This window comes from Aquarana catesbeiana, linkage group LG05 (genome assembly GCF_042186555.1).
Source record: "Aquarana catesbeiana isolate 2022-GZ linkage group LG05, ASM4218655v1, whole genome shotgun sequence".
NCBI classification, from domain to species: Eukaryota; Metazoa; Chordata; class Amphibia; order Anura; family Ranidae; genus Aquarana; species Aquarana catesbeiana.
In genome coordinates this window covers 618,080,204-618,092,750 of record NC_133328.1, presented here as the reverse complement: position 1 = coordinate 618,092,750, position 12,547 = coordinate 618,080,204, and the positions used below count along the sequence as shown (strand labels likewise).

The 12,547-nt window shown below is 43.8% G+C and overlaps 1 protein-coding gene across 1 annotated transcript in view; it reads right to left on the bottom strand.

Moving 5' to 3' along the window:
- Positions 1 to 12,547, bottom strand: part of TG (thyroglobulin) — a 399,523-nt gene that overhangs the window by 255,370 nt on the left and 131,606 nt on the right. The window contains exon 26 of the mRNA XM_073632844.1: positions 11,176 to 11,373. Coding sequence (XP_073488945.1) covers positions 11,176 to 11,373 — 198 coding nt within the window. The remainder of the gene's footprint in view (positions 1 to 11,175; positions 11,374 to 12,547) is intronic.

Below are 12,547 nucleotides of genomic sequence, written 5' to 3'. Positions count from 1 at the left end.
ATTCCTTCCTTTAATGCCCCGTAGACACGATCGGAATTTCCGCCAGAAAAACCTTGGATGGTTTTTCCGACAGAATTACGCTCAAGCTTGCCTTGCATACACACGGTCACACAAAAGTTCTCTGAACTTTCGACCGTCAAGAACGCGGTGATGTACAACACTACGCCGAGCCAAGAAAATGCTTCCGAGCATGCCTAGGAATTTTGCATGTCGGAATTGCTACAGACGATCGGAATTTCCGATAGGAACTTTTTCCGTTGGAAAAATAGAGAACCTGCTCTCAATCTTTTGCTGGCAGAAACTCCACCAGCAAAAGTCCGATGGAGCATACACATGGTCGGAATTTCCGACCAAAAGCTCACATCGGACTTTTGCTGGCGGAATTTCCGATCGTGTGTGCGGGGCATAATTCTCTGGATTCAGAGATGGTGCTGTGGCATCACATCCATATCCACTACAAAAAATGTATCCTGTATAGAGGACTTGTATCTATCAAATGTAGCTCTTTTATTGAGATAACCAAGGCAGTTAGAGCATAGCACCCCCTCACATGGCAGTGTCACTCCAAGCTCTTTTTTAAGGTCAGGGGTTAGCCTTCCTGTCTGTTACCTTTTTATTGTCCCCTCTTATAATCCCTTTTCAAGCTAAACATTGCAGTTGATGTAGTGACATATTCCAATTGAAGGACCAAGCATAACCACGTTGGCCAGTGCCTCTGTAATTTTTCCATTATTTTCATTGTATAACTGGAGCTTACATTTCTGTAGCATGGGTAGCTCAGAGATTACATGTTAAGGGCACATTGAAATTGAGGTACCCATGGTATAGATGTGCAAGCTCCCCAAACTGTTTCCAAACTGTTGCCAGAAGGCTGGAATTTCACAGATGTCTTAAATGTCTTTATGTGTGCTTGCAGCCTTCTGACAACAGTCTGGGGAGCTTGTACTTTTGTACCATGAGCCAGATGTTGCAGGAAATCTTTGAGTGGAAGCTCCTTGTATGCAATTACAATGATGGAAAAATTGCAGAAGCACTGGCCGGCATAGCTATGCTTGATCCTTCAATGGGATTACAGTATGTCACTACATCATCTTTAATCTTCAGTGTGAAAATGGATTATAGGAGGAGATAATTAAAATGCTTAGGTGGCAACTGTTGGTACTGTAACAGCTTGGGGAAGAAGGCTCCTTTCTGTTCCTGCATGACTGTGCCCCTTGGTACAAAGCCAACTCCATAAAGACATGGTTTGATTAGTTTGATGTGGAGGAACCTGAATGGCCTTCAAAGAGCCCTGACCTCAACCCTACTGAACATCTTTGGGATGAATTGGAATGGCGATTGTGAGCTAGGTCTTCTCCTCCAACACTGGTACAAATCCACTTTAAACTGAATAGAATGTACACTTTGAAAAGCCTTTCTAGAATGGATGCTGTTATAACCACAAGCGTGGAGGGGCAACTCTATACTAATGTAAATGGTTTTGGAATGGGATGCCCAATAAGTTCATATAGGTAGTCACGTGTTGACCAACCTTGGCCATACAGTGTATCACATTTGTTATTATCATCCTCTAAACCAAATGTGTATGCTCAGGGTGTTTACTGTGTATTTTGGAACCTAAATGCAGTTTAATTATTTCAGTAGTTTTATCTTCTTCAAAAGCACTGTGGAACGCACATGTATCTTGCTAATGCACACATTTCTCATCAATAAATTTCCTGTTCTATACCATAAGGGGAGCAGATGATACTCTATTATTCCTATAAATCTCAGTTCTCTATAAAGGATCCAAGTTTTATATTAGATTGTACATGTTTTGGGGTATTGCATATTCAGCAGCACATTTTCATAATTGCCTGTTTTAATTAAGCAATTTACACATATCATCTGCACCCTCATGTGACAGCACTGGATTTCCAGGAATATATCAGTATGGATATTGATCTAGAACAACAAATATCAGTCCACATTCAAAGACTTTGTAGACTATTGTTTTTTAAACTTAATTTGAGCGTTGTATCTTTTTACTAAGTAACTTTGCTGCACTAAAATAAAAGTCATTTTATATATCCCTTTACCCATTATTATTTCAATTCATTTATTTGTATGTTAACAATGCTAAAACGTATCCAAATGTAAGAACATATTGTCTGTGACATATTGAGACTATAATAAGGGTTTCGCACATACAAGCAGTAGATGACAAAGTAGGTATGAGAGTAGTGATTTCCCTGAGTTTGATTTTGCTACTGGATTACAATTTTTGGCTTCTACAAAACTTCACTGAAATTTAGACTGTTTTGGCAAAATATTCTTTAAAAAAATGGTATGATGATTATAGCACTTTTGTTTTTAATAAATTTTGAGTATATGCAGAAAGCACTATTTGTCCTCTGTTTTTATGCTTTACATATGCCACTAATCTGCACAAGATGAGAGCGAGTGTGATTTACAATCAACCGCCCGGGAACCACAAGTCATCAGGTGTACAGAGCCCCAATGGGAGGCATTCTTAAGCGCTGTTAGAACTAATTTTATCTGAGAGATCTTACAAGGAGGTGAGCGTCCAGTTTGCACAGGGTGTTATGCACGTTTTTTGTTTTTGTTTTAGGAAGTAGAATGTATTTAACACTTTGGTGACTGGAAAAACACAGTGATGATGGACATATTTATAAACGTTTAGTGAACTGTTAGTTGTTGCACTGCACTATTATCACTTTTACTTATTGGATATTTATGTATGGTGAAAAACACTATTAATGTGCTTTAGCGAGCAACAACAAAAGTTTTTTGAGTTGGTGTATTTCTATTAGTAGTTAATGTTCTAGAGCAGTGATCTCCAAACTGCAGCCTTTTGCTTGCCTTTATACAAACCTTGGGGCATTATTCCTCCCACTGACAGCAATAATGGGGCACTTTTCCTCCCACTGATATCAATGAGAACGACACTATTCCTCCCACTGGCATTATCAATGGGGCATAATTCCTGCCACGGACACCAACAGTGGGGCACTTTTCCTCCCACTGACACCAATGATGGGACACTATTCCTCCCACTGACACCAATGATGGGACACTATTCCTCCCACTGACACCAATGATGGGACACTATTCCTCCCACTGACACCAATGATGGGACACTATTCCTCCCACTGACACCAATGATGGGTCACTATTCCTCCCACTGACACCAATGATGGGACACTATTCCTCCCACTGACACCAATGATGGGACACTATTCCTCCCACTGACACCAATGACGGGACACTATTCCTCCCACTGACTCCAATGATGGGGCACTATTCCGCTTACTGACAGTAATTATGGTGCACTTTTCTTCTCACGGACACCAGTGATGGGGCACTATTTCTCTCACAGACACCAATGATGGGACATTGCTACCAATGCCAGGACATTTTCTACTCCTGCAGTCACAGTCTGGCCCCTCTAAAGCCTGAAGGACAGTAAACCCGTCCTTTCTTTAGAAAGTTTGGAAACTCCTGTTCGAGAGTGTACTGATTTCTCAGATTGCATATATCGTTTTGTGTTCTGTAATGTTGAAAACATTTCATAGCTTCTCCAAGCTACTTCTTTAGTTCCAACTGTGAGGGTTCTCATTTATCCAGGCCATGGTATAGCTAGTAGTAGTTGGTCACATTCAACTGGACTTGTTCTGTAATATTGAAGACATTTCAAGGCTTCTCCAATTCTCTTCTTCAGTTCCAACTGTGAGGGTTTTCATTTATCCACCTTGTCAGCTCTTTTCTACCCTTAATTCCTTACTTCACCCCCCCACTGCCTCCACCCACCAACTCGCTTACTGCCAAACTCACCAATGACCTACTAACTGCTAAAACCAATAGAAGTACTCGTACTCTATTGCCGCATACACGCGGTCGGACTTTCCAACGGGAAATGTTCGATATGAGCTTGTTGTCGGAAAGTCTGACCATTTATATGCACCATCAAACATTTGCTTCCGCCAACAAATGTTTGATAGCAGGTTCTCAAATTTTCCACCAACAAAACTTGCTGTCGGAAAGTCCAATCGTGTGTACACAAATCCGTTGCACAAAAGTTCACGCATGCTCCGCACTGGCTATTGAACTTCCTTTTTCTCGGCTCGTAGAATGTGTTGTAAGTCACTGCGTTCTCACGTTCGGAATTTTGGGCCAACATTTGTGTTACCGTGTGTATGCAAGACAAGTTTGAGCCAACATCCTTCAGAAAAAAATCCACGGTTTTGTTGGCGGAAAGTCCGATCATGTGTACGCGGCATTAGACCTTTCTGCTGCCTTTGACACAGTTGACCACCCACTTCTCCTCAATGAACGCCACTCCCTTGGCCTTCATGACTCTGCTCTTTCCTGGTTCTCCTCCTACCTATCATACCGCACTTTCACTGTCACATACAACAACATCTCCTCCGCTCCTCTTCCTTTTCCTTTTGGGGTACCCCAACACTCTGTACTTGTGGCCCCCCCATTCTCTCCTTATACCTCTTCCCTGGGCCAGTTGATAACCTCCCATGGCTTCCAATACCACCTCTATACTGACGACACCCAGATCTATCTCTCAACTCCTCAACTCACCCCATTAATCTCCTCACGTATCACAAACTTACTGAGCGACATTACCATTAAGATCAATGGCACAACCATTGGTCCCTCCACACATGCCAGGATGCTAGGTGTAATCCTAGACTCTGATCTCTTCTTCAGCCCCCACATCCAATCACTGGCTAAATCTTGCCGCCTCAACCTCTGTAACATTTCCAGAATTCGCCCCTTCCTAATTAATTGACACCACAAAACAAATTATTCACTCCTTGGTTATTTCCCGCCTTGACTACTGTAACTCTATCCTCAATGGCCTACCTTTACATAGGCTATTCACCCTTCAGTCTATTATGAATGCTGCTGCTAGACTAATACACCTTACTAACCAATCCATGACTGCTGCTCCTCTCTGCCAATCTCTTCACTGGCTTCCGCTTCCCCACTCTAAAATAATCAATACTAACCAAAACATACAAGGCCATCCAAAACATTGCCCCCAGCTACATCAACAACCAAATCTGCAGATATCGCCCAAATTGTCCTCTCTGTCCTCCCAGGACCTCCTGCTCTCTAGTTACCTTATTACCTCCTTCCATGTTCTCCTCCAGGACTTCTCCAGAGCCTCTCCCATACTTTTGGATCTCATTGCCCCAGTATGTCTGGTCAACTCCTACCCTGTCCACCTTTAGGTGATTGTTGGGTGGGTGTGTCACTCAGCTACTGTGCCTATATCTAATATAATATATCTGTGTCCAGCAGCACCCCCCCCCCTCATCATCATCATCATCAGACCAGCTCAGGGTGGGGGTGGCTCAGTCAGCTAATATAATATAGTGAGTGTTGTCTGTCTGATAAGGGGGGGGGGTGCTGCTGGACACAGATATATTATATTAGATATTAATAGGCACAGTAGCTGAGTGAGCTGGTGGGGGGGGGGGGGCGTCTGGACCAGCTATATTACACTATATATATATATATATATATATATATATATATATATATATATATATATAACTATAGCTGTGTCTAGCAGACCACCTTGCACCCCCCCCTTCCTTATCATACTTGCACACAGCACAGGTCAGCCAGGGCCCCAGACAGTGAGAGTCCTCCCACACCAGCTCTTTGGTGGCGTGTCGGTACCATGGCAACCACCCTACCCCCCTCGGAGTCAGCCTCACCTCACCCCTTGAGCTTGGGCCAGTGGAGGATACCAGGACACAACGACCCCCTCTACACACACCCCCCCCCCCCTCCTGTTCTGAATCTGGCAGCAGCTGGCTGAGGTCTGGAGAGAAGAGCGGAGAGCGGAGGGCAGCGCGCCGCCCGGGCGGAGATAGTGTGTGTGTAAGACACAGACAGTCAGTGACGTAATCTCTCACTCTGCAGTGCAGTGTGAGAGAGATGAGATGTGACAGGCTCAGGCTGGCTCAGTAGGAGGAGGAAGAAGGAGGACACGCAGCACGCTCACACTCACACTGACATACCAAGCGCCGCCACGGCGCTGGAGGTGTGTGTTTCAACCAGGCTGCGGAGTACGGGGTGATGATCGGGACGGGTCAGCTGATTAAAAAAAAAAAAAAAAATACCAGTGCTTTCCACACCGTCGGGAGGGTGTCACCCCCCTAGCAACGCCTCTGGAGAGAAGGGCTGTCAGATGAGCCCGATCTCCCGATCCCCTGCCCAACTGTACATCGGCACTGTGAGAAGCTCCGTCAACCTCAGCAAAGTGAAAATAAAGTGCAGGGGCGTGTGCTGTGCTCTCTGCTTCCCCCTACAGTGCAGTACCCGGCTGAATGAGGAAACTGGAAAGGTACTGTGCTAGAAGCTAGATTTGTTTTAAAAGGGCTTTATACATGTGTGTGTGCATGTGAGTGTCTGTCTGTATGTGTGTGTGTAAGTCTGTATGTGTGTTTGTTCATGTGTGTGTGTGCGCATGTGTCTGTATGTGTGTGTGTGCATGTGAGTGTCTGTATGTGTGTTTGTTCATGTGTGTGTGTGTGCATGTGTCTGTATGTGTGTGTGCATGTGTCTGTATGTGTGTTTGTACATGTGTGTGTGTGTGCATGTGTCTGTATTTGTGTCTGTATGTGTGTGCATGTGTGTGTGCATGTGTCTGCATGTGCGTATGTACAAGTGTCTGTATGTATGTGTCTGTATGCGTGTGTGCACGTGTATGTGTCTGTATATATGTGTGTGTGTGTGTATGTTACTTTTAATCCTGACACCCCCCCCATTCCTGTACCATCAGAACGGCTTTTGTAGGTTTTGTTTGTGATAGCAGCAAGGACTGCTTCTCCTCTGAAAAGCAACCTATGCACAGATCGCTTTTCAGAGGCATTTGACAGGCGGTAAAGAGGCATTACGTTGCCTCCTCACCACCTGTTTTAATGCAGCATCACTACACCGCAACCATGCAATGTACACAGTTGCAGGGTAGTTGCAGTTCAGCCCCATTCACCCTGGGTATACCTCCAGCTGCAGCCACAACATGTGTACACCCCCAGCTGTTGTCTCTGCAGCTAAAGGGGAAAAATTTGGGGGTGGTAAAAACAGCTTAACCATGTGTTTTTACCACCCCTCCAACCCGACATGTGAACAAGCCCTTGGTTCACATCTGTGTTGCTGCGCGCTGCGTGTAGTGCAGCCCATTCATTTCAATGGGCTTCCCTAACCACAAAACTTCAGGGAAGGAAATCCCGACCTTTTTTTTTTTAAAATTGCACTGCACCAAAAGCACCCCACATTTTCCAATGTGTAAGGTACCATTAGGAATTAATGGCACCCCTAAAGAGCAGAGCATTTGTCTGTGTTTCAGGAACGAGTGCGATTTTGCGCATGTTCCGCGACACACAGTAACGTGAACTAAGCCTTGGACTGGGTGCCTCAAGACTGAAAATACTTTTTAAGGGCGCCCCAACTGGAGAAAGGTTGAGAAACACTGAGGCTCGGTTCACACGGGGGCGACTTGTCAGGCGACCTAGCCGCCTGACAAGTCGCCTCCCGTTCTGTACGTCGCTCCGACTTAGAAGAAAGGTTCCTGTACTACTTTGGGGGCGACTTGCATAGACTTCTATACAGAAGTCGTCTTGCAAGTCACCCCGGCAGTCATGTGCAGGTCGCCTCGGTGAGGCGACCTGCAAGTTGTGCCGCGTCTAGTGTGAACCGGCACTGACTCAGATAAATGAGAACCCTCACAGTTGGAACTGAGGAATGGCCTTGGAGAAGCTACAAAATGTCTTCAACATTACAGAACAAGTCCAGTTGAATATGACTAACTACTAGCTACAGTAAACCATGGCCTAGATAAATGTCTTCAACATTACAGAACAAGCCCAGTTAAATGTAACGAACTACTACCAGCTATGCCACTGTAATTCCTTCTAGGTGCACACAATGCGCAAGTAGAAATAAATTATTTTCTTAATGTAGGCTTTTATGTTTAAACATATTGCTGCCACATGACATCCTGTAAAATCACTACTCAACATGTGTCTTGCACTTGGTGGAATATACTGTTATCTCTGCTGTAGCACCATCACATTTACTGTCTATCTACAGTAATGTCTCCTTAGGCACTCTGGCATTTTTGCAGCTTGAATGTAAGTATGTGTTTGCCATAACTGTGGGATCACTGCTACAACCGTGATCTCCACTAGCTTCCAGGTCCCATGCCAAGTGGTTGCCCTGCTGTCCTGCGACTTAGTGGACACAGGAGGTCACTGACTCAGAATGCGCTCCACTCAGAGGACACTTTTCCGACTACGTCCACACTTTCCACCCCCCCCTCCTCCATTCATAAAGCTGTACTATTGCTTCCGGCAGTGAAAAGCGCTCTATGGAATGAAGGAAGTGGCCCTTTCATTCATCTGCCCGTCCTCCATTCATAGAGCACTGTTCATTAAGGAAGCAATAATACAGCTTTTATGAATGGAGGAGGGGGGTGGAAAGGGCGAAAAAACACTTTTGACAAGTTCTTTTTGACAGGTCCAGCAGTTCATAATATCCCCACAGCATAAAAAGATCACAACTGCAGGTGTATCCAGGGGGAAAGAGGATGGTAGATTTCAATGAAAACAGTAGCCACCAGCACAATGGACACTTTTCATTCAATATAAGAATTGTCTCTAGTGCTGATTTAACCACTTCAGCCCCGGACCATTTTGCTGCCCAAAGACTAGAGCGCTTTTTGAGATTCGGCACTGACTGACAATTGCGCGGTCGTGCGACGTGGCTCCCAAACAAAATTGACGTCCTTTTTTCCCCACAAATAGAGCTTTCTTTTGGTGGTATTTGATCACCTCTGCGTTTTTTTGTTTTTTTTTTTGTGCTATAAACAAAAAAAATTGTCAATTTTGAAAAAAAAACGCATTATTTTTTACTTTTCGCTATAATTAATATCCCCCAAAAATATATAAAAAAAACATTTTTTTTCCTCAGTTTAGGCCGATACGTATTCTTCTACATATTTTTGGTAAAAAAAATCGCAATAAGCGTATATTGATTGGTTTGCGCAAAAGTTATAGCGTCTACAAAATAGGGGATAGTTTTATGGCATTTTTATTATTAATTTTTTTTTTTTACTAGTAATGACGGCGATCTGCGATTTTGTATCGTGACTGCGACATTATGGCGGACACATCGGACACATTTGACACATTTTTGGGACCATTGTAGTTTTTACAGCGATCAGTGCTATAAAATTGCACTGATTACTGTAAAAAAGACACTGGCAGGGAAGGGGTTAACCACTAGGGGGCTAGGGAGGTTTTAAGTGTGTCCTAGGGAGTGATTCTAGGGGGCGTGGCTACGAGTGACACGTCACTGATCACCGCTCCCGAACACAGGGAGCTGTGAGCAGTGACAGTGTCACTAGGAAGAACGGGGAGATACTTGTTTACATTGGCATCTCCCGTTCTTCCTCTCCGTGAGACAATCGCGCAGAGGAAGATCACAGAGCGATCACGGAGCTCGCGACAGGGGTGCGCACGCGATGGCACGGCGGCAAATTCAAAGGGACGTACAGGTATGCCCATTTGCGCAGCAGTGCCATTCTGCTGACGTATATGTTAAGGCGGCAGTCGGCAAGCGGTTAAAAAGAAAGAACAAAGACAAAATTTAAGCTTCAACTATGGAAAAATAGTTTCTCTGCCCCTTCCTGTAGTTTTCTGCCGGCAGCCTGTAGTGGGTGTATCTCTCTCGGGCTCTCCCGTCACGTCCCCCGGGATCGGCTTTAATCGGCTGTTCGTAATAGTCACCCTGAAGCGTTGACATGACATCACTTGCGATTTACTCAGAATCCATCACCGCCATTTTTTCAAAAAATCAAAAGCATTCAGAAATACCGATCTTGGTGTTTTGAATGTTTTGGAGGGCAGAGGAGGTCTCTCCATAAAGAGGACCTGTCACATGTCTATTACTGTCACATGGATGTTTACATTCCTTGTGACAGCAATGAAAGTGATAAAAAAAAAAAAAAATTTAAAGCAACAGTGTAAAAAAAAAAAAAAAAAAAAAAAGTAAAATGCCTCCATCATCCTGTGCTTGCGCGGAAAGGTGAACGTGCGCAAAAACAGCGATCGGCCAAAAATATGTGAGGTATCACTGCGAACGTCAGATCATGGGAAGTAATTCTAGCACGGACCTCCTCTGTAAAGTGGTAACCAGTAAAGGCCTTTAAAGCATCGCCTATGTATAGTGAAATTTACGTTGTCTGTTGTCCTTGCACAAGCATGCGCAGTTTTAAAGCGTGACATGTTTGGTATCTATTTATTTGGCGTAACTTCATCGTTTATATTTTACAAAGAATTGGATTAATGTATTGTGTTTTCTTGCATTCAAATTTTTAAAAAAGTGTTTTGTTTTTTTTCACAAAAAATTGCATTTGAAAAACCGTTGCGCAAATACAGTATGACATAAGAAAATGCAAAACACACCAATTTATTCTCTAGGGCCTCTGCTTTAAAAAAAAATGGTATAATGTTTGGGGGTTCTAACTAATTTTCTGGCAAAAAAAATACTGATTGTTACAACAAAAAAGGCCAGAAAGGCCCGGACTGGAAGTTAAAAAGTGATTGCAAGCGATCACCTTGTAAAACAAGCCATTCAGTTAAAAATAACGGAAGGCAAAATATTTTTGTATAGATATAAAAAAAACATTATAAATTCCTAAAGGAAAAAGAAGATATCCCCCGTGGGGCTTTAAAGCAGCAAAAAATTATGAAAATAATAAGTTGTTACCTTTTTTATAAGTGATCACATTCCCTCTGTTCTCAACTGCATAAGAGCTGGGGGAGGAAAAGCAACAGCACACGGGGCTTCTCAGTGAATGGCTGTGCAGGGGTGGCGGGTGTGGGACAAGTCTAATCAATGGAGGAGAGCACACTGAGCTCCCAGCATAGCTAGAGAACTGACCACGGTGTGCTATCCTGTTTAGTGTGGTCAGTTTTTAATAGGAAAGTAGAGGGACTGGCAGGAACACAAAGGAAGCAATTACAAAGAGAACAGGAGAGTTTCTCATACAAGTATATGGTACAGCAAGGCACATCAGGAATATGATGAAGTGTTGGGGTAACAAACACTTTAAATCTTATACAATGGAATGGGTGCTGTTACCTTTGTTCAATATAATCTTGCTCAATATGAATCCAGTGCAGCAGGCATCCTGTTCACACATCTGACGACAGACATAATACCCATCTGTTAAACTGGCTCCGCCTCCTGGGAAAAGAGTTGCGTTATACACACCGGACACAGTGTTCCCGAAGTCAGTGCGCTTAAAGTCTCTGTGACCGGTGGAGGGAAATTCTTCTCCTGTGTGAACAAAGAAGTTGAAATCAGCCTCCTGTCAGGTTGTCTCATTTTTATTGTTTCATTAACCACTTGAGGACTGGAAGGATTTGCGCCCTCAATGACCAGGCCATTTTTTGCGACACGGCACAGCGTCGCTTTAACTGACAATTGTGCGGTTGTGTGACGTTGTACCCAAATAAAGTTGATGTCCTTTTTTTCCCACAAATAGAGCTTTCTTTTGGTGGCATTTGATCACCTCTGTGGTTTTTATTTTTGTGCTATAACCAAAAAAAGGGCAACAATTTTGAAAAAAAACTTCTATCAAATACTTACCGTAATTTTCCTTTCCTGATCGACTCCATGGCAGCCTATGTGTGGGTAAATCCCGCCCCCTGGGCCAGAGGCCGTGTTCCATAATTTAGCCTACTCCAGCCACTGGGAGGGAACGCCTGCTGCCATGGAGTCCAACAGGAAAGGAAAATTACGGTAAGTATTTGATAGAAATTTTCCATTTTCCTGACAGACTCCATAGCAGACTCCATGGTAGCCTACGTGTGGGAAATAACTAGCCATACACACCCGGGTGGGCAAAGAGCTGGACAAAAGAAAAAAAGGTTTAATTGGCACCATTCACAGACAAGATACGTAATCCAAATTTAACAGAAGATAACGAGGCTGGCTCTATGCAGTAATGCGCCAGGAACGTGTTAAATGAAGACTACGAGGCTGCTTTGCAAAAAACTTCTGGAGACACGTGACGTGAAGCCACCCATGATGTTGACACGCTTCTGGTTGAGTGAGCGGTCACCACTTCTGGAGGCGCCAAGCCCTTTGGCCTTGTAGGCCCACTGAATGGCCTGAGCAATCCATGCTGCGATAGATCTGTAAGAGGCACGCATTCCCCTATTCTTCTCATGAAAAAGAACGAACAGATGGTCAGACTGACAGAACGGAACTGTAGCTTCTATAGCTTTGTAGCTTTGATTTAAAGCAATGCCCCATCTTCATGGCTTGGTCACAATAAATGTCTTTTCCAGCACTGGCAAAATTGATGTTTTTTAATAGGGATTATTCCCAGTAATACACTATATTACCAAATGTACTGGGACGCACATGTACTTTATTGGCATCCCAGTCTTAGCCCGTAGGGTTCAATATTGAGTTGGCCCACCCTTTGCAGCTATAACAGCTTCAG